The sequence below is a fragment of the Rhipicephalus microplus genome, chromosome 9 (assembly GCF_043290135.1).
Source record: "Rhipicephalus microplus isolate Deutch F79 chromosome 9, USDA_Rmic, whole genome shotgun sequence".
Lineage (NCBI taxonomy): Eukaryota > Metazoa > Arthropoda > Arachnida > Ixodida > Ixodidae > Rhipicephalus > Rhipicephalus microplus.
In genome coordinates, this window is record NC_134708.1 from 41,109,641 (window position 1) to 41,137,133 (window position 27,493).

Genomic DNA, 27,493 nt, shown 5'->3' on the forward strand with positions numbered 1-27,493 from the left:
GCTTTTTCTTCTCCACCGTTCTGGTTGCCGGTTCCCAACTGTTCTCTCTGTAGGCGGCTTTTTTGTTCAGCTTCGCTAGTGCTTCCTCGGCGGACTTCAGTCTTTCTCCCATTGTCCTCGTTTGCTCTTGCTCTGCAACGCAGTCTCGAGCTCGGCGATTCTCATCAGCAGTTCACTCTGGGCAACCATCATTTTCTCCATTTTTTCCTCGACCTCACATTGCCTACACTTCGCGTCAGCCTCTTCTCCATCCGCTTCTATGCTTGGGTCCACTTTCAAACCCACTCCACATCTTGAACACTTTACAGTCTTTTTAACCATGTCTTCCTGACACCAATTGTCCCAATACTCGATAATTACTAAACTCGAGCCCTGCACTACGAAAAAAAAGAAAGTCTAAGCTCTACTACAAAAATTTGCGTGTTCAATGTACGCGCACCTCCCCCACGGGGTGGCAAAAGAAAAAAAACAACAAAAAAATCAAACACACACACCCGCACTAACTAATAAAAACCTAGTGACTGGCCCCCGAAAAAGCCGTACCATAAAATAAATGCTGCTACGAAGATTTCAACCGCTGCCTTATAATTATAAAGACAAGCTCAAAACATGCAAAAACACTTATCTGCGCAGTCGATCCGGAGCGCTAAAAAAACACGTCCATCCACCGTGACAGCCCGAACTGAACTCGTGACAGCCCAAACTGAAGGTGGTTAAGGATAGACAGCGCCATCTAGCGGAGCCCAGTTGACCCAAGCAAGAAAAACCGTGACTTTCCAGATGGCACAACATTGTTCATGGCCGTTCTTGCAGCTGTGGCTCCCGATACTTTCGCTTGCCGCTTCTAGTGTCAGCCACCGCTCAGTAAAGCCAGGCAACGTTGTGCATGGTGACAGTGACGTCAGACGGAGCGCTTTCAGGCGGGGGACTTGAAGTTTGCTAATGCGATGCAGGCCTATAAAACCCGACTGATTTCAATATAAGCATTTACTTGGTACAAAAGTACACTACGAGGTTTCAGGACCGCTATTTCAGCAATCAACGTCGACCTAATAGTCATTTTATACGTTAACAGCATAATGCTTCTGAACACTGATTTTTGGTTTCTTAGTTAACGATGATTTGGGCAATATCCATGGGTGTCCATGACGGTCTTTCGGAAGGGGCACTTGGCCCTCTATGGCCCCACCCGGACTTGCTTCACCAGTACACTCCTCTTGTCCTGTCGTAATGACACATGGATTTCAATCCCCATGACCCAATCCTAGTGATTCTCATGGTGATATTTTTTATTCTAATTACCAAAGCATATCTGCCTGCTGGTTGTGTTTTCATGTATGCCACACATTGGCATATCCTCGTTGTGATATAAATGACGCTTCAATTCGTGCATTGTCTTTCAATTTTACTTCGTCCAGCACTTGCTAAAATTCACTGAGGTAATGAGGCTTCGGCTACGGCAAGCAGCAGTTTTTCAACTGTACTCAACTTTGGCGAATTTCAAACTACCTTTTTATTAGCCTTTCAAGGCAGCCCTGAAAAACAAACAAAAAAGGAGATTTGGTGAGACGCAGCAGTCGGATAACAGCATCTTGCACTATTTCGGCATGCACGTAACATTTTACAGCCTGTTTTTAAAGGGGCCCCTCAGTGAAATGCCTACTTACTTCGTTTCAGCATGCATAAAACGTTCTACACAATGCCAAGACCTTATTTTTCGAGCGAACTTCGCCCAAAAAATAATTTTTAAAGTTATTAATGATACACGAGGTGCATATGCTTTTTAGAAAAATGTCATATAACTTAATATTGCTGGGGACGTGTTTTGGAACTCCTATATTTCTTCCTAAAATTATTTTTCGCTTTTGCACCTCTTCTGTAAGCGATACGTGAATTTTACGGCATAGAGCTCTATGTGTCTCGTGTGGTGTACAATGTGGCACTCTAGCGTCGTCGACGTCTGAGGCAGAAAATCTTTATCGATAGCAGCAGCCGCAAAATCAACATTGACGTTGGCCTAATAGATTGTCACCATCATCAGCCGCAGTAACAAAAAATAAATTAATAAAGACGTCTGCTATGAAAAAGTGGCGTATGGATCAAAAATAAACCTGACCTCCCAAACTCCGATGCTGATGCTGATGGCTCGCCCCCCCCCCCCCCCCGAGTCGTCTCAGACATATTCATAAGTGTCACTATGATATCTTCATTTCGTTTCTGTGGTGCCTTCTATGACGTAATTTGCCGCGTTATCCTTGATGGTCAAAATATAAGGTAGGCGGCGGGTGACAACAAGGCAAAGTTGAAAATGTGTGGCCAGTTGCGATTTTTTTTATTAGAATACGCTTAAATATCGTTAATATACCGCAAATGGCTCACCATGAATATATATATATATATATATATATATATATATATATATATATATATATATATATATATATATATATATATATATATATATATATATAAGGGAAAGAAGGGTAAACTTAAGGGCTCGTTTTCCGTGTATTAACCCAATATTAATGAGATCTAACAGACAATAATGCCAAAAAAAGTATAAGGGAAGTTATTAGGCTGACTTAATGTAAATGTCAAAAAAGAAAAGTGGGTAAAAAGATAACCTGCCAAGGGCAGCAACTGAACCTGCGACCTTTAAATAACGCGTTCGATGCTCTACCACTCAGCTACCACGGCGGCTATACCACTTGCCACTTTATTGGGTATATATGTGAATTTTTACGTAGTAGTGTTGGTCAGTGCAACCAGTAGTCATAGCGGCGAGTGTGGCACGCTCTTCAGGAGCCTGTTTGGCGTCACGTTGCACGTGAACTTATTTCGAGCTGTTAGCTGACCAATAGTCTCTCGTTTAAATCCTAAAGGTACCAAGTCTGCCAGTACGAGGCCCTCGATAATGAGTAAGGGAAAGCAGTGTATACTTAAGGGCTAGTTTTTTGATGCTTTGACACAGTATTATTGAGATCTAACAGACAATAATGCCAAGGAAAGTATAGGGGAAGTAATTAGACCCGATTGTAATGTAAATGTGAAGAAAAAAAGCGGTTGAAAAGATAACACACACACACACACACACACACACACACACACACACACACACACACACACACACACACACACACACACACACACACACACACACACATATATATATATATATATACACACACATATATATATATATATATATATATATTTGTTTATTTATTTATTTATACCTGTGGCAAGTGATTTGTTTTTTTAATCAAAAATACCAGTTGTTCCAGGGTTGTGTCAGTGCCATCTTGTGGGTTCGTTTCTTTCATATGTTTTTTTTTCTGGTGCATTGTAAATAAATTTCCCCTTTGCTAAAGCTCTGTGTGGCTTTAGAAGCCCATACGTGACATCGCACTTTTTTGCTACAATACACTGTTCACGGTTGCATGCTTCTGCAATGCAAATTGGAGTTATCTTATATCAGGAAAAAATTTTATAAAGCAATAAACGAATCCCTCTGTCATGTCAATGAAATGCGTTCGTCGTAGCACGCGATTTTCGATACTGGTAACGCGACGACACAACAGGCGTACGACTCACCAGGGCATGATGGAACTTCTGCGTTTCCTCATCATTTGTACCAGTGGATTCCTGCAATGCGATCGAGGTAATACACAGTGAAACATGCACTTCGCACACTGAAACATCCAGTGGGAGGGCACTGTCTTCAACTCAAGCAATAGGTAGGTTTTCGTTACGCAGCGAGGACGTTCAGAACCCGCTATCTGCTCATTTTGATGGCGCATTAACTTAATTATTTGGTATAGTCTCGTTAAACCTCGTCACGCAGTGAGGCAAGCGAAGCCGCGGGACGCGCCGTTCTGCTAGCAAGTCACTACCAAGAGAGTGCTCCCGGTACCACTCCACACTCTACACGTAAGCACATGCTCACAGGTAACCAGGAAACGCCTCATGAGCAGCTACAGAACTCTCTCTGCGTTGGCGCTTCGGAGAACCCTGGTCTTCTCAGAGTCACCTGGTGTATACGAGAGTGCAGAAAATGCCCAATAAGTGCAGCCAACCCTTAGCACACTACCGCATTTCGCCAAAGAGTCTTGGCCAGATACAGCTTTGCGCATGAGTTATACGCATAGGCGTGCGCTTGGTGAAAGGCGGAGGGGGCAAAGCGACCTCTATACATTGACATTAGAGGGAGTAGGGCGAGACGGGGGCTGAAAGTCAGCCCCACACACCGACGTGACATGGTGGGAGACGCTGCGAAATACCTTCGCCGAAACCCTGCGATTGCTCATGGTTAAAGGGGCTATGACACGATCACACGATTGGTTGTTTTCAGCAAAAACTACAAGTGTGGGCTCTTTTATGTCTATACACTTACGAAAAGTAGTTTGGGAAAGAACACTGCAGAGCAAAACGGGCCGTACGAGTAGGTCGCATTAAACACCGCCTACCGCCGGCGACTGCCATATTGTCATGGCATCTCGGATGTTATGAGCTGCATCAAGCCGAGCCGTCGACTCCTAACAAAGTTGCAGCCGTTCTTACCGGCGAATTTAAGTTGCAAACTGAAAGAAGCTTCAAACTTCTCTTGCTGTCAGCGAAAATTTCCTTCTCTCTCTACCTACGTAAATGCTTTCTTATTTCTTCCCTTGTGAACAACATTGTCAGACACAGTTGTGGTGTTAAGGTTTTTATCATCATCATCATTATTATTATCATCATCATCATGATCATCATCATCATCAGCCCGACTACGTCCACTGCAGGACAAAGGCCTCTCCCATGTTCCACCAGTCCACTCGGTCATGTGCTTGCTGCTGCCAATTTATACCCGCAAACTTCTTAATCTCATCTGCCCACCTAACCTTTTGTCTCCCCCTAACCCGCTTGCCTTCTCTGAAAATCCAGTTAGTTACTTTTAATGACAAGCACTTATCCTGTCTACGCGCTATATTCCCGGCCCATGTCAATTTCTTCTTCTTCATTTCAGCTATGATATCCTTAACCCCCGTTTGTTCCCTAATCTACTCTGCTCTCTTATTGTCTCTTAAGGTTACACCTACCATTTTTCTTTCCGTTGCTCGCTGCGTCGTCCTCAATTTAATCTGAACCCTCTTTGTAAGTCTCCAGGTTTGCCATATTTTTTAAAACCACTACACCCCACAACAAAAAAAATAATAAACAGGGGCTCTGCCGAGCAGAAATTTCCACTAGAACACATATATTCCACAAGCCTAAATCAAAACTGCGTTTCTCTGGATTTCTACCCCCAACAAGCTAGTAGTCACAGCCCTTCTCATTACTGCGCCATTTTCGCCCCAGTCGCAGACCTCTCACGTGTTTGCCAAAATATTCAATAATAATTTAAGTGCTCCTTCAAACGAATCCAAGCTTCGCAAGCTTATTTGTGAACGCGCAAGGATGAAGCCATGTCACAGAGGAGACTATGTGCAAAAATTTGGCGTCTTCGCCATTATAAGGCTGGTCGCCAGTTCCCCCGACTACGCCCGAGCCCAAGGCATCCTGAACTCATGACGCCTCTCCTGTAGTCTTGTCGAAGATAATGATTCTTATTATACTCTCTCTATCTCTGCAAGGGTTTGAGCATGTTTCTATGTTTGTGTGTTCTTTATTCATGCGTTCGTTCTATTCACTTCGCAGTCACTAGGTTTACCGTAAGAACCACAAATAAATCTTTAATTCATGTTGTTCACTGAAAATTCATTTGCAAAATTCTCACCACGCTTTTTTTTTCTTTTAAAGTCACGGTATGCGGTTTTGTTTTACTTGCTGTTCTTTTTTACTTTAACGCTTCTGATCTCTATTAGACTGTAGTTACTGCTTCGATATGTTTCATACTAAAGTTGATCCTTGCGCCTGTGACCTTCGAGGGATTGGTACACCAACATGTATTATAATAAAAGAAAACTCCATAATAAAGTCGCCAAGAATACTTTTCGTAGCCTCGACCTGATTCAACAAGAAGCGAAAATAAAGCTAATCACTGTGCTACTTGAAAATTTGTGAATTAGTTCACAAGTTCACAAATGAAGCACTTCGCGAAAGCTGTGCTCGTGATATACAAGGAACTTACCATGATGCCTATGGCCTTGTTTGATATGCACTCGGTTATCTGCAAAATTAAACTGCTGAAAATTGGTGAAGTTCCTCTTCTTCATGTATAATCAAACAGAGCAAACTTTTGATGAGTAAACTATGTACTTGTATTTGCGTGTACGTTAAAGGACTCTAGGTGGGCTAAATTTTCGGAGAAGTCCCCTACGATATCTATCAATCATATAGGGGTTTTCGGACGTTTAAGCGCAACAAATAATATATTTACTGAGCTAACAAACACATTTTTATAACAAGTTTACGGACTGAAAAAAAGCTAATTTAGCCAGGACAAAAAATGAGCTTATTTTATCCTTAATTTTTATTTTACATGCGGCTTTTGTGATGAGTACTCGTCGCAAATCTCATGACTGTAAAATCTGTCTCAACTACTTGGAAACCTACCGAGTGGGCTGATGCCGGTCATATTAAGATCATCAATATCGTCATCTCCTATTGCTGTCCAAACAAAATTAAAGTAAGTGAGCCACAAGAATAGAAACCTGTTCACAGTAGCTTGTAATGATAATCAGTCCAGGAAAAAACAACTAGACGGCATCCTCATAAACTACCTTCCAGGTTGAAGCATTGATTGCTCCCTACAATTAAACCATGTGAAAAAAAAACTAGTTATACTGCCAATACAAGGTTACTAACACATCACCCTCAGTATGCGTTCTATTTTCATGTTTTTTGGATGACAAACACATAAACTTTCGTGCTACTCTGAAATCTCTTTATCCTGCTCATGGATGGCTGAGTACTAAGTGTCTCTCACAGGATAAGCGTCCAAAGAGCTTCGCAAACGGTATTCGCCATGGTGGCATAGCAGGCTAACAACGCCATATGCTAAACTCTGACTCAGTCCTCGTCTAAGGTGCTAGTTATATCTGGGAAAATGCACAAAAATGGCTATATCCGGCACTTTATGAAATACATGATTGGTATTATTGTAACCTTGAGGTTGATAATGATACCGAAATAAAAAATTCCTGCTCACATTTTGAAAATTTTAAACAACCCCAGGACGCCAAAATTATTCTGCAAATACCCGCTTGCGGCGTGCTTTGTAACATAATCGTGCTCCTGACTCATAAAACTTCAATAATTAATGTTTTATATCTAGACAACTCAGTTCATGACTACGCGGACGATTTTATCTGGGCAGGGTAGCATTTCTGGTGAGCCAGTATTACAGGTATGACTTGATAAGCTTGCCTTTTGCTACGTCATAGTTTCTATAACATTGAACGCTTCAGTTAGACTAACAAAGAAGTCTGGCGATGGTCCTGTACTTACCTCTGTTTCTTTTTCATGGGGTTCCTCCACATGGACGGCGCTGCCACTGCACACCATTACTGCCGGAATGACCTCCTCAGCAAGCTGCAAATGAGTCAAAATCAGTTGTTTTTTTTTATTTCACCCACTGAGTAGATAGATAAATAGACAGAAATATAGATAGATAGATAGATAGATAGATAGATAGATAGATAGATAGATAGATAGATAGATAGATAGATATAGACAGACAGACAGATAGATAGAAAGACAGATAGATAGATATAGACAGATAGATAGATAGATAGATAGATAGATAGATAGATAGATAGATAGATAGATAGATAGATAGATAGATAGATAGATAGATAGATAGATAGATAGATAGATAGATAGATAGATAGATAGATAGATAGATAGATAGATAGATAGACAGGCAGGCAGACAGACAGACAGACAGACAGACAGACAGACAGACAGACAGACAGACAGACAGACAGACAGACAGACAGACAGATAGATAGATAGATAGATAGATAGATAGATAGATAGATAGATAGATAGATAGATAGATAGATAGATAGATAGATAGATAGATAGATAGATAGATAGCATTGAATTAGGGCTAAAATATCTATAGGTAGTCTATATATATTTGCCATACCTGTGCTCACCGGCAAGGTGTAGCCAGGTGGATGGGGGTCTAGCAAATTTGAGACCTCCAGCCTCTGCCCGTCCTGTTGGCTACGTCATGCAAAGTTTTTCATTTTAACGCGATAGCGTTCGAGAAGTCGCAGAAATCCCGCCGTCGGCGTCAGCAGCGTTGAGCGTGAGCGAAAAATCATCAGTGAGCGAAGAAGCAAGTTACCGATATCGCCATGGGAGGCCGCTAATGGTCCACGCGTGCTCGCCCGATCACACTGAGAAAGCCGCGCATTCTAAGAAGAAAAAGTGCTCAAGGTCATGAGGCGCGGGTGACGTATTTTCATTGCCCCTCTGCTAAGCTTCCAGCGCTTTCGTCGGGGCTAGAGAAGGGAGAATGCAATCTTTGTAACTCCACTCACACTGGATGAATTCTTAAAAAATTCTGCAGCTTTGAATTTGGGAGGCAATAAGCTCTTCCAGTGAATTCATTCCATGGTTACTTCGAAAAGTGTTTCAGGGCCCCTTTAACGCACTTTGTTCGACAGGTGTCACGACGAAAACAAGCCCTTTCGGCGATTTGTAGGCGAATTCGGGAGGCCTCAAATTACGAAAAAGGACGGGATAGTGCATCCATCACCGGTAAAAAACACAATAACTTTCAAACAGCTCTAAATACGAACAACTATGTCCACCTAGCGGAAAGCATATCATGCCTTTTCAGAGGCGTTGATTAAGCAAACAGCAAATGCTAGATATTGTGTTGCTATCTGTGAGGCATTGTGAGACTCTTCATGGCCTCCGATATGGCGAGAGCATGGCATGTATCTTGGATGCCATGCGACTCTTGCTTTAGATCGAAAACCTGTATTTACCATTCACGTGCGCGGGCTGGTACAGTCTAGTGTGTGCGTGTGCGTGTATGTAACAAAACATATTAATAAGTATGCACTTAGCGGTTGAAGGGCGCACTAAGGGCCGGATTTCACTAGCGCGTTCAACTCTTAAAGGCGAAGCTTAAGGGTCCCCCAATTTTTGTACATTTAACATGCGCACATATAAATACACACTACAATTCACCTAAACTATAGCTTACCCTTTCCCCCTACGCCTTGAAAAGTTCGTGGCTGTGCTACTCGGGAGGTGATACAATGCTTGCGGCTAAGTCGTATATGTCACTGCTGAAGCCAGCGCACTAACCTTTCTGATGATTTCCGGGTCTATGTTGTCCGCTTCGGAGAGGCAGGCCTCTTGTGCTGTGCCGATCTTGCTGAGAATCTTCTCAGACTCTTCCTCGCCAAGGTTGAGATTTTCAACGAAGGTTTTCAGGGCCTTCACGGTGGGGTGCACATCCTCTGCGCGTTTGAGACTGGTTCAAAAATGTCCAGTGGGAAAGAAGATGAGCCTATCTTTAGCGGTACTCTCAACCTAAGAAGGTTGCACCCATGATACCACAGTGCACCGGCTATTAGAGACTCATGCTATAGCTGCTTCTTGCATGCTTTGCTTGGCATGTTCGTTCATTCAATGCTTTCAAGTAACAAATTTTGAGAAAAGTTAGCTATTTCGAGACCGCTTACTCGTGGCCTGAATCACTCGCTTCAAGCGAAGACGCATTAGTTAACAAGTAACCGAATCGCTGATTCACTGGCCCCGGTGCCCAGCTGCTGACATGAAAGTCGCTGGTTCGATCGCGGCAGTAGTCGTCACATCTTCGAAGGAGGCAGATATTCGAGAGGCGCTTTTATTATATTTAGGTGCGGTTATAAGAATTCGAGGTGGTTTTAATTTGCGGAGTCCTCCTTAACGACGTGCCACATTACCCTGCTGTGGTTTGGGTGCGTAATACTCTAGTCATTATTTATAGAGGTAACAAGCAAAGTGCGATCCCAGTTTCGCATGATCTTGAACCTAACAATAATGCATGTAATGCATGTGCTAGTGAGGAATGACGTACTGACCATTAGCGTTCACCTTGAAGGAGGCGAAGCAGAGAATAAGCAAGACGGCGAGAAATTGGTTCTTCATGTTGCCTTGGGGATTAAAAGGGCGGCGTGCTTACCAAGGTAAGACAATTAGTGGTATACTCAGCTATGAGACTAGATCGAAGCTGTTACGACTGCCCGAGGCAAAGTCTTCCAGCGTGGCAACGCACGTTCCCGTGATCTGGTGTGCCCTTCTCACTGAATTTATACGAAACAGCAGGAAGGCATCTGATTTAGCTGCTCCCAGTTCTATGAGGGAAAAAAAGGAAGATGAAATAACGGGACAGCAGTTTTTCACGACATATTTGCTCTGAATGTCATAAAGTAGACATGTAGCAGGCACAGCGGTTAAAGTTACACTCTCCACTTGCTCTTCTTCATTTACTTGTAGCTCCACAAACTGCGATTTCGTCGCTGTTCCCGCTGTGACGCAGGTGTTCTTGTATTACACAAGCTATAAACATTGTTGCAAAATTGTTTGTACCATTTTCTGTTACGACAGCTGCTGGGCAGTGCTATACCTGCCTAGCTATGGCTGAAGCTGAATCATTCGGTGTGCTCCATTCCCAAGAGGATGTACAATAAGAAAAAAAAAACTCTCAAAATCGCTCTTTAAGAAGTTCTTACATTGATGCGTAGGCGTCTAGTTTTATGGAAGGCGGCGTCCATCCCTAGAATGCTCGTTTGTTCATCGAGTGGCATGGGCCTAGCGTCTTTCATCGCCCTTCTAGCACTGCTCAGCGTATAGGGATGGCCTGGGGGCAACAATATATTCCCAACACAAACAAATAGCATATTAAATCGTTGCTCTTTGTACCCTGGAGTGCTCTGACAACGTGTTAAATATTTTTTCTGGTCAAATTTAAGCATATAGAAAACATTGCTTGCTTTGTTACGAGCTCCAAGCAGTAAAACTCGGAGTACTCAAAAGGCATTGCCACTCCTTTCAACTTGGAAGAGAATCTATGTGGCTTTCGCAGTCGTCCGAAGATTCGTTGAATATTAAACTCGACCAAATGATTTGCTATTTCCCATCCTAAATGAAAGCCAAAGCTCTGCATACAATGTCTGGATACAACAAGGAAGAGCAATATATGAACTCGAATTCTCTATATTGCCTTTCCTGGCCATCTTGCGTACCGGCAGACTTTCGCTAGCTTCACATATACCGAATTTAGTATTATGTTACGGGAATAGACGACGATGGTTATAGACACCCCAACATGATAATCATGATATGCGTGTCATGTAAAACATGACTACCTGCTGCGCTCATAGCGCGCTCGCAGCAGTTTCCATAACTCTACATGTAACGTCACTTGATACTAAATTTGGTATAACGTTACGTGAATAGACGACGAAGCTAAATGATACATCCAAACACAATAATCATGGCATATAAGTCATGTACGGCACAATTTACGTCTGCCTCGTAACGTTGGGCTCATTCAAAATGATATATCAACCTTCCTCGCATGTGCTTCGCATATCATCGATTCCCACCGTACGCGTGATCTGCCTATTTTTATCAAGGCATTTCTGCCATCTGGATGTGTTCTCTTGTATGTGGCCCGGTCGCATATCTTCACGAACATTTAAGGTACGCTTCAATTGCTTCATTTATACCATATTTATTTTGTTCAGCACTTCGTAAAGCTCACTGAGGCGCTGACGTCACGTCTGCTTACGCAACAGTTGTCAACCGAGCTTACTTTTCATGGAAATAAAATTACTCCATTACTGATTTTACGAGGCACTCCTGAAAAACAGAAAAAAAGGAGATTTGGTGAGACGAAGCTGCCTAATAACAATCACTCGCAGCAGGGCAGCATTCACACGCGATATCACAGCGTGTTTTAAGGAGGGCTTTGAGAGGAATGCCTACTTACTCAGTTTACGAATGTCATCAAACGCCTTTCACGCAGAACGGTAATCTTTATGCAAATTTTGGTAAATATAGTTTTCATGTAATGTGACATGACGTGCATGTAGCGAACGGGAAACTCTTACGCATATTGGTAATAGAGGATTTCTTTTTTTTTTTCAGCCTGCGCCCTATATACGCCGTCTTAAGAAGAAAGCCTTTTTTTTTTGTATCATGAGACGTGAAATGTGACTGTCAGGCGTCGGTCATGTTAGGCAAAACATCACCACCACCACCACCACCACCAGCAGCAGCAGCAGCAGCAGCAGCAGCAGCAGCAGCGGCGGCGGCGGCAGTACTTACGCAAAACTATCGATGACGCTTGCTTTGTTATTTTCGAGTGTGACAATGCTGAGTGTTCTTTGGTTTTGTTTTAGTACCAAATTGTGTGTTGGTTTCTTTTTTCTGTTCTTGCGGGGAATTTTACATAACTGTCTTCGTTGTGGGCCCATCCTGGTGACGGGGAGTTTACTCGCGCCTATTGTAGATCACATAAAGTTGTTTCACTCTTTTACTCGCTCACTCACTCACTCACTCACTCACTCACTCGCTCACTCACTCACTCACTCACTCACTCACTCACTTATTGCTATGAGTCCGTGTGGTTTTGGAAGCCCACACGTGACCTTCTTGTGTTTTTCTACTGCAATTCACTTTTCATGCGTGCCTCCGCAAGGCAAAGTGGAGTAAAATTAAAACAGCAATAATTTTTATATACTATTTTTCCATAGTAATGAATGCATTCACACAGTCAAGCTAATGAAACGTACTCATCGTTTTACGCAGTTTTTTTAGGCGTAGAGGCTAGGCATAACAAGTTGAAAAAAAGTTTCACTCGCACAACTGTTTTTGTTTAAAGCATTCTACCTATTGCGTAGAATGGAGCCATATACGAAAGTTTCACTGACACAAGTAACTTTCAAGTTTATGTAGTTTCAAGTTTACAAGTTTACATGTAGTGAGCCACAATTTCAGCTTCTCGTGCAATATCATTCAAGAAACAGTATGCACGAAGTGGTTGAATGATGAACTAGACACGGAATATCGCTGTCGCGTTAAGCTGATGTTATTGTCGCTGGTAACATGTTTGGTCGAGTTTCTTCTTCCCCCGAAAACTTCTGGTAGCCTGGGACTGTTCCTGGGGCATCTTGCTTGTTTTATTTTCTGTAAATGTAGGCTGTAGACTGCAGATTTAAATTTCTTTGGTGGAAACAGCGCGAAAAACAAACTTGGTCCTGTCGGCTTCTTGCATGCCCTGGTTGTTCGTGCTGTTTCTAGTAAGGAGCGCATACATATTCCTCATGGCATCGAAAAGCCCTAAAAAAGTGACGCTTCTAATATACACAGTTGCTTAGTTTTACACCTACTACGTGTGCCGGTGCTATCGTAACGCATGTTTGCAACTTTGTCTTTCTGTAACAAAATTGCAGAAAGTCGTGACGTTAAGGCGGTGATGGAGCCATACATCTTGTTTATATCTCAGCGGCGCCGCCCCGCACCCGCGAGACAGCGTTGCGTATCATCCGAGCAATCACTATAGTATACGTTGCTTCATATCGCTCGCATTGTGTCCGTATTTCCACGCGTTTTTCGCGGTACGCTTCACAGGCTTTGGCAATAAAATATATTTGAACAAGGAAAGCCGCTGCAGCCAAAGTTTCGTGCATATCAGGTTTTCATCTTGCCCTGAAATGCCGTGATTGTTTTGATAACATGGTGACTCAACGGAAAAGAAAAATATAGCTTTTCGAATTTCGTGTTGGGTGAGCGCACTCCAACTGCATCCTGCGCAGATAACTAACCTTGTGTTCGACTGAGTAGCCTTATCCAGCTGTTGTGGAGTGAATTTATTAGGGCACACAAAGAAACTGTATAACTAACTGCGGTACAAGCACGTACAGCAGTTCGTTATATGTCCTTGCCTTTTTTTTTCATACAGGTGCCATACGGGATCTTTTCATCACGATTCGGTCCGATCCGAAAAATTCTTGATCGCGATCAACAATGGTCCTTGCTACGCGGTCCAAACTAATCCGGATTGAGTTTAGCGCAGACGTCAGTCAAATCGCTATCACAGAGCCAGATCTCGATGCCAAGATTGTGATCGGGCCTGATCGCGATTAAAGGCGACCGTGTAGCAACACTCGATCCGGATCAAGAGTAATTCGAGTCGGCCGTGACTTCGATCGACAATACCTGTGTGGCATTTAAAGAATGATTGATTGATTTGTGGGGTTTAACGTCCCAAAACCACCATATGATTATGAGAGACGCCGTAGTAGCATTTAAAGAAGGGAAACACATTAATAATTAAACATAACACACAATAGTGTGATGGAAAGTGTTGGGGACTTTATTAGTACTAATTTTAAGTGATAGTGTGCTCAGATTTGGGTGCACGTTAAAGAACCCCAGGTGGCCGAAATTTCCGGAGCCCTTCACTACGGCGTCTCTCATAATCATTCATATTGTTACACGACATCGGCAACGAGAGAGCATCAGGTAGACGACGAAGACGATGGAAGTGACCGCGCTCGTGTTGTTGTTGCTGTTGTACCTCCATCTTGGCTGCAGCTGCCTCTGACTACCCCTGTATTCTCTGTATATACAATTATTTCATTCATTCTCTCACCCCCGTGACATGTGGTGTTTTAGGACGTTAAACCCCGCATATCAATCAATTGTAATTGATATCAAAGAACGAAAAAATGTGGACGAAAAGATAACTTGCTGCTGAGAGGGAGCAAACATGCAAACTTCGAATGACGCGTCTGATGCTCTGCCAAATGACGAACAGCGGAGGTCGCCCCTACCGTCCGTGTGAAATCGGTGTTATACAGAAAATTGTAGGGCACGAACTGCCGCCATGAATTTATTATGACATGATCCCTATTTCCGGTTCCTATCATCATTACCAACCCATCTAACGTACTCTGCGGGGCTGAAGTCAGGACACGTCAAACGCCTTGTTCTGACTTGCTTTTATGTCGTTTCTGGTGTACTGACATCCTTCTCGCGAGGCCTTTGGGGATGTTCTGAGTTCCTTGTTGTGTCCATGCTTGCCTACCTTGTCATTTAAAAATAACACGCTCAAAGTCAGGGTTTACGCGTTCACATGCAAGCTGATTCCCTTTCATGTCAACGTAATTATTATAAATTTCGTCAGGGTACTTAATTCACAACGATTGCGTTGACTACCAACCGGACTATAAACCATTCTGTGTGCAGAATATTCTGGGACTTTGGGTGTGTGCCTCTATTGCGCAGAAAGCGACTAAAAAGCTCCTACATTACTTGAAGACAACAAACCTGAGTGACCGCCTATAGACTGCGTGTGCTCCTGATTGTGTGTACCTTTCTTCTCACTCTCCAACCCATTTCCTCCCCCTCATCCCTTCCCCAGTGCAGGGCAGCAAACAGGACGTGCGTCAGGTTTACCTTCCCTGCCTCTTTTTGTATCTTTATCTCTCTCTCTCTCTCTCTCTCTCTGTCTCGAGTCAAGGTACTGAGTTTTTGCTGCCCTCGCCTATGTTCCCCAAGCTTTGGTATAGGTGTGCGTATAAGGAGGGCAAGAGGGTGAAATATCATGACGTCATAGATTTTGCAGGCATCTACTAGGTCCCTTGTAGCTTCTAATCGATAAAAATGAAGTACATTGTACTCTGTGTGAGTCATAGACCACGCATACGATGTTTCAGAAAATTTAATTGAGCCAATGAGGCGTAAATACGAAACATACGTGTTGAAATTCGTTACGTCACGCGCGGAGCGAAATTTGAAAATGAAACTTCCAGCTTGATTTGCTCTATTGATAACGAACTTAAGACAGCAAAACTCGGGGCATATTGGAGTTCCCAGAGGGTAGATTATCAAGTCATTGCTCCTATTTAGTTTCCCTTCAATGCTGAGATCGCCCCGCCGCGGTAGTATAGTGGCTAATGTGCTCAGCTGCTGATCCGCAGATCGTGGGATCAAATCCCGGCTCCGGCGGCTGCATTTTCAATGGAAGCGAAAATGCTGTAAGCTCATGTGCTCTCTTTTGGGTGCAGGTTAAATAACCCCAGGTGGTCAAAATTTCCGCAGCCCTCCACTACGGCGTCTCTCCTAATCACATGGTGGTTTGGGGACGTTAAACAACGCATATCAATATGAATTAATGCAGTGATCGGCTCACGCCCATGTCCCTTGGTATCCATTCCTAATTTCAGGTCATAAATTCACAGTGGCGTCCAATATTGCCACGCGGGTTTTCTGTTTAAATTTTGCTGTATTTGGCTTACGCCAGCAAAGAATGTCAGAACTGCTCGCCGTATAGACCACGCCCAAGTAATCGAGAAACTTCGCGACTGTAGTGCAAAGTTCTGTCAAGATTGTGCTCCAGACGCAAACAGACTATCCAGAGCGTGTGCGACCACCATTGATGAGGCTGGAAAGTTCGAGGCGTAATATATGAGAGACGGTGCGTCCCGACAATGATCACTTTTATCGACGGCCGATGCTCTGTTTGTCGCTATTAGTACCAGTGGGTCTGATTTTCCGTGTAGTGGCCACACGTTTGGCCAAATATACCATTTCGTATTGAAATTACGACTTCTGCCTTCCTCAGTTGCTGGTATGTCGGCTGGTCCTATTTTCCCGACCCTGTGATATGACCGGCAACATAGTGGTGATGGTTGAAGAGACACAAGCCTACAAAGCTACACCGGTTAACGAGAAACGGTTTTCGCAAACACGAGTACGGTATAAAACAAGCGCAATATGCACAAAAACTTGGAAATGACACGTGACGGAGCGCAGGCAGGAAGCGCTTCATACTGTGTTTTCTTTTCTAAGTATTTGTGCATATATCGCTTGTCTAATGATGAACCCTTACCAACACGCCCAATTGGCTAATACCAGTAGTCGATATGGTGCTTGCATTTCTGATTGTTTTCTCTTTCGGCTCTGGTAGTGTTCGCGCTGTCTTGACCACGTACAGCTTTCTGCAACTCAGTCTGGTACCAACGGTGCAGTGCTCAGCCAATCGGAATGCGCCGCTCGGAAGACATGGTTGCAGGTGGTTACACATCAAATATGTATGTATACATGGCTCGGTTCTGCCTGAACGCGTCCTCGGGAAACACGTAGGACATTGATTTTCGCGTTACCGATTACTTCGACTAACGCAGCATTTTGGCATCGAAGGATTGGACATGGCGTAAAGGAGGAGGGAGGAGGAAGCAACAAAAGGGAGAAGGCAGGGAAGTTAACCAGAAAGACATCCGGTTGGCTACCCCACACTGGGGGATTAGGGAAGGGGACAAGAAAGATGAGAAAGTGGGAAGAGAGGGAAATGAAAAAAAGGAGAGAGAGACTGACAGCAATTTCACTGCAGCGTGTAGAACTCTACCGCATGTCAGGGGCGTTCACACAAGCCTGTCTTTTTCAGGAAAAAAAATAACACGAAGGTGTATGACCAGGGTGAGAGGCCGGAATGATGCGAACAACTTTCAATTGGAGACAAGACCGCTTGCGTAAGAGACGAATGCACTTTAAATTTTGTATTTTCGAAACAACAGTGTTTCTTGTGCACCTTCATTTTCACACCGCCGTTGGCAGCCATTGATGGACACTGTGCGTCGTGTGTGAGAGAAACGTGGGGATCTCTGAATAAATATCCGTTTTCTCGCTAAATGTAGTCAATGACGACAACATGCAGCCTCAAAATGGGGCAATAAAGGGAAGGTGGAAGCTTGCGATGAAGAAATCAGTAAAACAGGGGTGTTGCGTTCGAGGCGACGTTTTGACAAGCCGACATAGTCTTCCTCAAGGATCGAACTGTTTTAACCTCAAATAAGATAACTCCACTTGTCGAAACGTCACCTCGAGCACAAGCCTACTGTTTCCGGATTTTTTCATACCATTTCACTTCACGAAAATGATAGTAGCTATATGAAACCCACCGAAGGCGCAGCTTAGCTGGCTTGCATGTTTAGAGCAGTGGAAGTACTCCGAAGTTTTCGCACCACCCTTGAGCATTTGACACAAGGGTGAAAAGAAGCTCTTTTTCTGTCGTACGATGAGAGAATGAGAGCTTTTGTAACACTATGGGTTACGTATCGGCTACGATGATCTGGTGGTCATGGTGCTCGAATGTTGACCCGAATGTCACGCGACCGTGCCCCTGCCGGGGTGCCCGCCTTTTTGGGGAGGCGACAGTATTATAGGCCCTCGTACCTTGACAAATATAATAATAAAAATATCTTTTGTCGTTTAACCTCCCAAGGTCCCTACATTATTACAAGAGACACCGTTGTGGAAAGTTCCAGAAATTTTGACCCGATGGGGTTACTTAACGTGCACCTAAATATAAGTAGACGGGCCACGAGCACTTTCTCGTTCACGGAAAATGTGGCCACCACAGCCGGGATTTCATACTGCGAACTGCCGGTCAGCAGTCGAGTTCTGTCTGTAAATACTACACCACAATGGCGGGTTACGCTGGGTTGCCCCTGCAAGCTTGTGCCCTGCAACACTTCTTGTGCACGGTCAGAAAACGCTGCATATCGGTATCCGAGGCTCCCGAGCACACGTGCGCCAAATATTACATAGCGCTGCACGCTGCCTGGAACATACAATAAATTCTCAAATCAGTCAAAAATCGCTTTCTTCACAAACGCCGCTACATGTTCCCAAATCACTACGTGCCTGTCCAAATATGTCCTAGTGTACTCAGATTTGGGTGCACGTTAAAAAACCCCAGGTGGTCAAAATTTCCGGAGCCCTCCACTACGGCGTCTCTCATAATCAAATGGTGGTTTTGGGACGTTAAACCCCACAATTCAATCAATCAAATATGTCCCAATGGCTCGTTTGAGCATGGCGCGCCTCGTCGTTATACCGGGCCCGCCTCGGGAGGCCGCGGCTTGTCCACGCGTGCGTGCGCGATCACACTCAAAAGCCACGCATCATTGGACGTGAAACACCAGAGTGTATCATTATCCCTGGCTCTGTTAAAATCCTATTCGTAGATTCCTTGTCGCTATGTGTTACTCTCGCAAGGTGGATCTATTTCCTCTGTATTTCGTGCCGCTCATCTGTTCGGAATACCTTGAATTGTACGTGTTTTCATTTTGCGTTCAGTTTTGTTTACTTCTGCTCTTGGCGTGTACCGTTAGTTTAATATGAAGTGACCAGTGTTTTTTTTTTATTTTACGCGTTCACCTGCACCACAATGTCGGAATGAACACAGGAGCGTGAGCTCTTTGTGCGGCCTTTGTAGACTTTTGCCCCGGCAGCTCATTTCTCTAATAGAAGCGAATAAAGCTCAAGACTCAACGTTATGCTTTGCACAGTCACCCCGTACTTGACGCATTGTTTCAGAATAAGCACATTCGATTCAAATCACCCTGACTTCAACCTCGAACGAGTGATTGTGACTTTTGTGAGTACTTGAAGAAGAAAATCAGCATCAGCCGCGAACTAATCATTTCTCTTAACCATAGCATGTTGTTCATTATGTACAAGAACACAGAAAGTATTAATTCCTTCTTGCCATTCGCATTTATTTCGCTACGCATCCGGAGTAGGCAGATGGCTGGGCACAGCTGCAGCGTTGGTCACCACTAAGAGCTTCCGGTTTACTTAGAGAGCGTTATTAACAAGAAACCATGGCATGGTAGTACTAATTTATTAGAATTGAAGCTTTATTTGCTTAATAGTTCTGCAAAACAAGCAAGTACCACTTTCCAGGACTTCCTTTATCGGTTGTGCTCAGGCGTGCGTCGCAGCCAATCGAACTCATCCTTGCATTTTTTGTTGCATGCAAGCCTGGAAAAGGAAAAGATAGAAAATTTTGTTTGTGTTTTGTTTTAGTTTTTTGGGGGAGGGGGAGAGGAAGCGCGGTTAGTTTTCAAATGCGCAGCACCTAGCCGTTGTGCGATCGAGCCTGACGCACATCTGCGTATTAATGCTTCCCTTTCATTAAAACACAGTTCGGCAAATGCTTGCATAGCAAAAGAAGCGAGGTCGTTTACTCTGCATACCGGAAGAGACATTCTCGCACTCATATAATTTTAAACGGGTGTCCCACATCTGTAGTAACTTTTCGCTGTGGTTACGTCGTTGATGATACTTTACCGGTCTGATAAAGCGATACGTACGCGTGAAGTTTTACAGGGAAATACACGTAACTGAACATAATAAACACCCCCATCAATCGTTAATTTTTTTCTGCTAACCTTATAGCAAATGAATAGACGTTTACATTTGTTTATGCTTCTATACGAAGTTGCGTTTTACCTTTCTTACAAATGAGGCTGTAAATGCATACGCAAATTGAAGCTGTTAGCAGCAATACTAAAACAGAATTGTGTCATGTAGACCGTACACTTTTGAATTTATAGAGTACTTGGAAATTTCTTTCTGTTTTCAATGTTTGCGCTTAAGAAAATATGCATACGAATAGGAGTCAAATAAAACTAATAGTGCATTTCTATTCAAATGCATTATGTAAATTATCAACTGATGCAGGCTGTACTATTCCTCCGTGGCTACGCAAATGATTTTCAGTGCTCTTCGCTGCTGTGCTTTCTCTGGAATGGCGAAACTATAGGTATGACTAAGCGAATGCACACGACTACATTTTGACCAGGTTGCCTTAAGCAATACATTCATCCTTCGGTTACGCTGAGGCAGGAGCGCTGACATGTTAGAATAAAAAAACATTTACTCCTTCTCCCACTAAAAGGAACCGTGAGTAGCACGTGAAGCATCGCATGAGTGAAGTTCCATTCATCCCGGGCACCTTGCCCGATGTTAACCCGTTCTTGCAAGTGGAGCACACCATGAATTCACTATAGTTCCTGATGCTGTTACTCGTCCCAAACTCTTGTTGGAGCACGCAACGTGGGTTCATCGCGCTTCTGTAGAATCTCGTTCCCTGAGGCCATCCCGCGAGTACTGAGGGCGCGTGAGTGGAAGAGGTCACAGCCTTTTACACGGCCACCTACCCACGTCCGAACGCACTAGAGCGGGCCAGCGCGTTCTCATTGAGGTACAATGCGTTGGTTCATCGCGCGTCTGCAGAATCTCGTTCCCCGACGCCATCACATGATTGCTGAGAGAGTGTAAGAGGGAAAGGTCACAGCGTCTTATCCAGCCACTGACACGGGCTGGAGTGCGCTAGCGCGTGAGCGCGTTCTGGCAGTGCTAAAGCCAGCTGTTACGCTTGCACAGTAAGGTTGGTGACGCACAAAGGATTTAACTCGGCCATAAGTGGCATCGAATACAAATCTGCTCAGCATCCACAATAAGTCACACATGTGTAATTAGGCACGAAGCCATAATTACATGATACTCACTCCAGCATCGTCGAACATTTTGATGTCATCAGCCGACATACCGCTGGATTGCTGCCCGGAAAAGAAAGAAAGAAGAATGTGCAATATTCTTGAGTTCTAGATGTCAACGTAGCCTCCAAAGCTGAGCGCGTTCACGGCTTTATGCTTTTTTTAATGAATTGTAGCGTCAACTGTAGAAAGGTGGTCGAGCAGCAAGACTTAGTAATTGTTAAAATTGATGGATTGACTGATTTATTGATTAACACACACGTACAGCATAATAGTAAATGGAGGTGGATGAGGGAAAAACGTCGCACACAGGCTGCTTGAATGAAGCCTCGCTCTCTTTTGTAGAGCATGGCTATATGCGATAAAGCAGTAATATATCAAAATGTTACACTAAAATAGCGACCATAAACAATTACTGTTATACAAGGAAGAGAAAAAAACAATTACACAAGGGATCACTGCACTCAAATGAAGTGGGAGCAAAATATACATGTACAGTTGACCAAAACTCTTAACTATTGTGTGCAGCAGCCACTTTTTTGTGTCTCAGTGCCATATTACTGAATGAAGTTACAAAAAAATGCTTCGGGGACATGTGATTTGTGGCTATACACTTGTACTCGCCTTTTTTGAAACTTAAATCAGTCGTGTGGCAAAAATACACAGAAAAACTGCCACTCATGCATCACAGCTGAAGATTCGGCCGACTGTACTTCACAACATGCAAGAAAAGCTAAGAAAAACATCACACATTAATAACTTCTAGAAACCTTCCAGAAAGGGAAATGCATTGACGTTTTAATTTTGGACAATGTTAAGTACTGTAAATTATAGTCTGCTCTATTGTATAAGTAGTCTAAAGGGATTGTTACGTAGCATTTTATAAGCAAACTTCGTTCTATAAAGCAAACTAAAGTGTTAATGGGAAAACTATTCCCGGTACCCTTGCAAGTATCTTCCCTCACGTCACTATGAATACAAAGTCATTTTTCTTTCATTTGCCTTCCCGCACACCATCTACTTGCTCTACTAACTTCCCGGTGTCATGCTATATAGGTGAACGTAAATAAACATTCCGACACATCTTAACATGCATTTCTTTAATTACATTTACACTTACTTGCTTTTTTTGTGTGTGTTAAACTAGAACTTCGAGCACTTTCATCTTGTTCATTTTACATACGAGTGATTCTCTTGCTTGCTAATACTAGCGTACTCGTCATTTTTGGACAACTTATAATGCTTTTATCGGTTTTCTTGCTAGGTATCTCTTCATTACTCGAGATATTTTGGTAGCAAGAGATATTTTTGTAGGAAAATGTGCTCGTTGAGCTTGTTTGTGCAGACCTGTCGAGAACTGGCTCTCTTACTATTAAATGGGTCCATGCTGTCCACACTTTCCGTAGACAGATTTCATTTCGGCGACAAAGAGGATGCTTTTCTTCATCCCATAAAATGAGGTTTCAAGGCGATATAGAACTTCACCTTGCTGATATTTAGCTGATATTTAGCTGACGAATAAGCCGATATTTAGTGAACTTCATGACTGCTACTAATTTGTGTGATGCTTCGGTATCCGAAGATGCGTGACTTACCTTGAATGCGTTCGCCTTTTCCTTGAAGCAGTTCTTCATCTGCAAATTATTCAAAGTAATGATCGTCAGGTATCAGATTCTATTCTGCTATTCTTAGTACATGTTCTTTTAAGCTATAGTCAGCGACGCACTATAGTACTTCAGTCGTTTTTTTTTATATGAGCATTTCATTCACTGATGTGGTTACTCTCGCACAATGACGAAGTTACATACAAATGACCTGTTACATTGTTAGAGAAATCCCTCACCAGGTAAGGGCCTACAAAAAAATAGTAAGCAAAAGAAACATGCGATATGTCTGGATCTCCTAGTTATGGTCACCTTTGCAAATTATGAAACACCTGCGTAGCACGAGAGTGATCATCGGAAACCTAAAGCACATTGGAAGGGGGGGGGGGGGGTTCAACCCAGTTTATCTTGCTCGCCTTTCTTTTGTGAATACTTCCACAAGTACAATTCTCTTTTCTCGCCTTCCCCGTCTATCCTATGTTACACATATATCTTTATTTATGTTAATATGTGACAAAAGTCTGTTCTTCGGAAAATAAGGAAGCTGTGGCATGGCTAATACAACGTTGCTTGAGGCGGATATCTAGGTTTTTCTTGAACATAGCCGAAAAATTTAAGTTCGTGAAGAATGTGGTAGCTGCGTCTAGCATCATTTCAAATATCGCATCGTGTTATCACGCTTCTTTGTGAAATGAAGGCAATAGTTGAAGCGCGAGTAGTTCACTTACAGCGTTCTCCTTCTCCGTCGGATCTGAGATGCCCATGTTCTTGCCACCACATTCCATGACCGTCGGAATGATTCCATCAGCAAACTGCGCGTAAGAGAAGCCGTTACCATCAGCGCTATAGGACGGTACAACACAAGACGTCCGTAAAGGTCTTGCTCGTATAACAGAAACGTGGCTGACGACCACCTTCACGACTAAAGAAATGGTAGCGCTCATGCACTTATTAGGGTTTAGAGTCAACCTGTGCGACAGATAGCAACGGCGGTATCATTCACCCAAGTTGACTCTAAATCCTGTGTAGCTTCTGTAAAAGGCATGGCCACCAGCCGTCCAGTCCAGGACGTCAATCTGGAGGGCATGCCGATTGGAGCATCCACCTTTGAAGAGAAAATGATGAAGACTTATAAGTTCTGCCCTAATATAAACACACTACTGAATACCCAGATAATTGAGAAGGATAGTTGATTTATAAGTGTACAGTGACAGTGTGCATTCCCTAGTGCGGGGGAAAAACGGTAGAGATCTTTATTTAGGGTTGGATACCTACACCTCGAACAAGATGGGTTCATTTTATTTGCGTATATAAGTATACGCCGTAGGCGATTTAGACAGAATTTTCCGTCCACACGAATGCAAGTTTGTGTCGCACTGAGATCCCTACGAAATCAAGGAAAAAAAGAAATACTGGGAAACGCTTAAGTACGCACGCTACTTTCGAAAGCAAAAAATAGGGGGGGGGGGGGGTATAGGCTGCAAATTCATCAAGTAGTTAGAGCACAACGCATTCATTCGCATTGGTAGCACACCAACATCAATGTAAGCGAAAGTCTGCGGACCACATTTTCAAACGACCCAAGAGACCAAGAGAAGATTTGGGAGAGGAACCATGAGGACGTGCCTGTTTCTGCATTGTGGCTGGGTTACAACTCTCCATCACTCACGCCTTTCGTAGCTGTCGCATCCTTTTCGGATGTCTTTCGATTGTTTCAAACTGATCATCTGCACGACGCGAATAGTGAGGCTTTGTCTCGAACATACGTGATTATCATGAGATTGTGCTACAATTTACGGGTGTTCATAAATAAATGTGTAGCGAAAGGCAACTGCCTGACTGAGCTACACTGACCTAGAGAACTTGATTGATGGATATGTGGAGTTTAACGCCCCCAAATCACTATACGATTATGAGAGACGCCGTACAAGATGGCTCCGGAAATTTCGGTCACCTGGAGTTCTTTAACGTGCGCCCTAATCTGAGCACACGGGCCTACAGCGTTTTCGCCTCCATCGAAAATGCAGCCGCTGCAGCCGGGATTCGATCCCGCGACCTGCGGGTCAGTAGCCGAGTACCTTAGCCACTGGAACACCGCGGTGAGAGACCTAGAGAACTTATGTTGAAGCATTGGCTGAAGCGACATTCCCTGCTTAACGATCTTTGCCCCGCAGTGGCCGTCTAGTGGTTTTGGCACTCTACTGCTAACCAGAATGCCGCAGGATCGAATCCCCGCTGCAGTGGCTGCACCTTCGCAGGCGGTCAAAATCTTTGAGCCTCGTGTACTTAGATATAGGTGCACGTGAGCGAACCTTAATTGGTCGAAATTTCCGGAGCCCTCCAATGCACCCTTTCTCAGACTCACATTGTGGTTTTTGGACCCCCGATAATAATAATAATAATAATAATAATAATAATAATAATAATAATAATAATAATAATAATAATAATAATAATAATAATAATAATAATAATAATAATAATAATAATAATAATAATAATAATAATAATAATAATAATAATAATAATAATATTATTATTATTATTATTATTATTATTATTATTATTATTATTTAACAATATTCCATGTCTTCAGCCTTCATTACATCCTGCACATCTTTCTTACTTGCGTGTAAACAAATCGTCACTCGTGAATAGAATCAAATATTCTTCAGTTGGCCTGATGTTAGCAAAAGCAGGGACATGCTTTAAGCAAGAAGGAGAAAGTACCGCGACAGCCGAATTCTCCGACGGCAATTAAGAGCATACCATGAAATGTCAGTGTTCCTGCAAAGGTACAAAATGGAGTCTCGGCTGAGTGCTGCGTGCAATGTTATATTGTGCCTGTTGGCCAGGTGGTAATAACAAGTACCTACTTTCTTAACGACATCCGGGCTTATTCCTTTGACAATGCCCATGCAGTCGCGTGCGCTGTCAATCTTGTCGATGTACTCCTGTGCCTTGGCCTTGTCCGGGACGAAATCTTGTACCAGGGCCTTGAGTTGTTTGAGCACGGCTTCAACGGAAGCTGCAGTCGAGGAGAGCATTAAGAAAGACTTGACACACCGAGACGGCATCTTAAATCACATATAATGACATTACACCACAGACAATTCAGTATGAAGAAGCTACTGGGCCCGTGGCCAACTAGAGCTATGAAGACAGCCTTGGCAGCTTGCAGTGCTCCAATTCATTCATCTACCATTTCACCTCCATAGAAAGGCCACTCCCATGACCGGCGCTGAATCCACTCGACATGCAAGCCCCGTAACTACTGTATACCACTGAATTTACAGTTGGATCCGCTCTTAGAGGCTGAACTTGAAGCCTAAAAACTACTGGCTGGTGGGATTCTTGACGTGGTGAGGGTTAGTTCAGGAATAACCCCCCGAAGCCGAACATATTGACAACGGAAAACATGAGACTACTACTGTGAAAACCTCTCCCCACACTTTCCATTAACTATGGCTTACTCTACCGGCATCGACATATGCCTTACATGTGTACGCAAACGCGGTGTGTCATGGTATCGTCCAAATGTGCGCAGCTTACTCACCATTTGCGTCCACCAGGGCGTAGCTGAGGCATAGTACCACGACCGCGATCACAACTTCATTCTTCATGTTTCTTTAGTGGCAAGGGATATAGTTTATCCAAGGGCTCACAAGAGAAGCAAACCACAGCGTTTGCCTCTTTCAAGTTTGAAAAGTAGACCAACTACTGGGAGCCTGATCTAATGGAGCGAGAACACACGTACGTATCCGTGTTCGTCCTGCTGGCCTATTGGGCCTTCTGTCTTGAATTTATACGGCAATACAGGAAAGTTCAGGATACGACTTCATTTGCATCAAGCAAGAAAAAAGAGACAGAATATGACGAGTAAAGCTTCCGTATCGTCTGGTCTGAGGAGATAGTGACACCAGGCGTAGCACAAACAGTCGCTGCTTCTCCTATATTCCTTTACCTTTTCTCATTTACTTCTGCTGTACTTCTCTATCACATGACCGATCGCAAGGTGGTGAAACAAATGGTTATATGGCTGTAGCCTTACCGCAGCTGCTTGACCATGCAAGGCTACACGGGCATTCAAGAGAGGAGCCCTGGCGTGCCGCGCACCCAGCTTGGCGCTTTGTTCGCGGAATCGAATAGAAAGCGAAATATTCGGTGGCCGTGGTGACAGCCGGGCCGTATCGGACCGCATTTGAATAATGGTGTGGCGCACTAACGCTAATGGCTTCCACGAGAGACTAGAGTAAAGCTCCTTGCCATGTGTTCTGTCTGGAACAAATAAAGACTCTTTGCCACGCGTGGTTTGACACAGGTATAAATGAGGTGCAAAGAGAGAGAGTGAGAGGGGCTGTTGCGAAAGTGCTTCCACGAGTGCGTCTGAACGAGAGCGAACTTGCAACAGTTGCAGCAACGTTGCAACATCTTTTTTCACATTACTATATATATAGCATTGCGGTGAAACCGTGCTTATGTGTTGATTACAAAAGTGGCTGCACAACCTTACATTCTGCCGCCATTTCTACCTTACACAGTATTCTGACCGGTGTCCTTTCTGTGGAGGATGCCCAAGCTCGCACCTTTCAACCTTGGAAT

General features: G+C 43.6%; 2 protein-coding genes across 3 annotated transcripts; both read right to left on the bottom strand.

The window, feature by feature from the left end:
* Window positions 1-1,384: 1,384 nt before the first annotated feature.
* Window positions 1,385-10,322, bottom strand: LOC119164991 (uncharacterized). 2 transcript variants are annotated; one of them, XM_075872791.1, is made up of 6 exons: window positions 10,011-10,322; window positions 9,250-9,404; window positions 7,429-7,512; window positions 6,110-6,148; window positions 3,595-3,645; window positions 1,385-1,535 (listed from the first exon to the last, which is right to left on the bottom strand). In XM_075872791.1, exons 1-6 carry the CDS (start codon window positions 10,075-10,077, stop codon window positions 1,506-1,508), a joined length of 426 nt encoding a protein of 141 aa, XP_075728906.1. In that variant the 5' UTR covers window positions 10,078-10,322; the 3' UTR covers window positions 1,385-1,505. The 2 variants fall into 2 exon arrangements, with proteins under 2 accessions (XP_075728906.1, XP_075728907.1); XM_075872792.1 differs by having other exon boundaries at window positions 6,110-6,161; window positions 10,011-10,317.
* Window positions 10,323-19,622: 9,300 nt separating this feature from the next.
* LOC119165632 (uncharacterized) lies at window positions 19,623-26,782 on the bottom strand. Its single transcript, XM_037417743.2, has 6 exons — window positions 26,448-26,782; window positions 25,768-25,919; window positions 23,620-23,703; window positions 22,883-22,921; window positions 21,300-21,350; window positions 19,623-19,767 (listed from the first exon to the last, which is right to left on the bottom strand). Exons 1-6 carry the CDS (start codon window positions 26,512-26,514, stop codon window positions 19,738-19,740), a joined length of 423 nt encoding a protein of 140 aa, XP_037273640.2. The 5' UTR covers window positions 26,515-26,782; the 3' UTR covers window positions 19,623-19,737.
* Between the last annotated feature and the right edge of the window lie 711 nt (window positions 26,783-27,493).

Excerpts from the sequence above, each read along its gene's own strand:
- LOC119165632 (XM_037417743.2), bottom strand. The coding sequence starts at position 26,514 with ATGAAGAATGAAGTTGTGATCGCGGTCGTGGTACTATGCCTCAGCTAC. Across the intron at positions 22,922-23,619 it reads CGACGGAGAAGGAGAACGCT|ATGAAGAACTGCTTCAAGGA; the intron begins GTAAGTGAACTA and ends AATAATTTGCAG. Across the intron at positions 21,351-22,882 it reads AAAAGGCGAACGCATTCAAG|CAATCCAGCGGTATGTCGGC; the intron begins GTAAGTCACGCA and ends TTTTCCGGGCAG.
- LOC119164991 (XM_075872791.1), bottom strand. The coding sequence starts at position 10,077 with ATGAAGAACCAATTTCTCGCCGTCTTGCTTATTCTCTGCTTCGCCTCC. Across the intron at positions 9,405-10,010 it reads CTTCAAGGTGAACGCTAATG|AGGATGTGCACCCCACCGTG; the intron begins GTCAGTACGTCA and ends TCAAACGCGCAG. Across the intron at positions 7,513-9,249 it reads ACCCGGAAATCATCAGAAAG|CTTGCTGAGGAGGTCATTCC; the intron begins GTTAGTGCGCTG and ends ACTCATTTGCAG.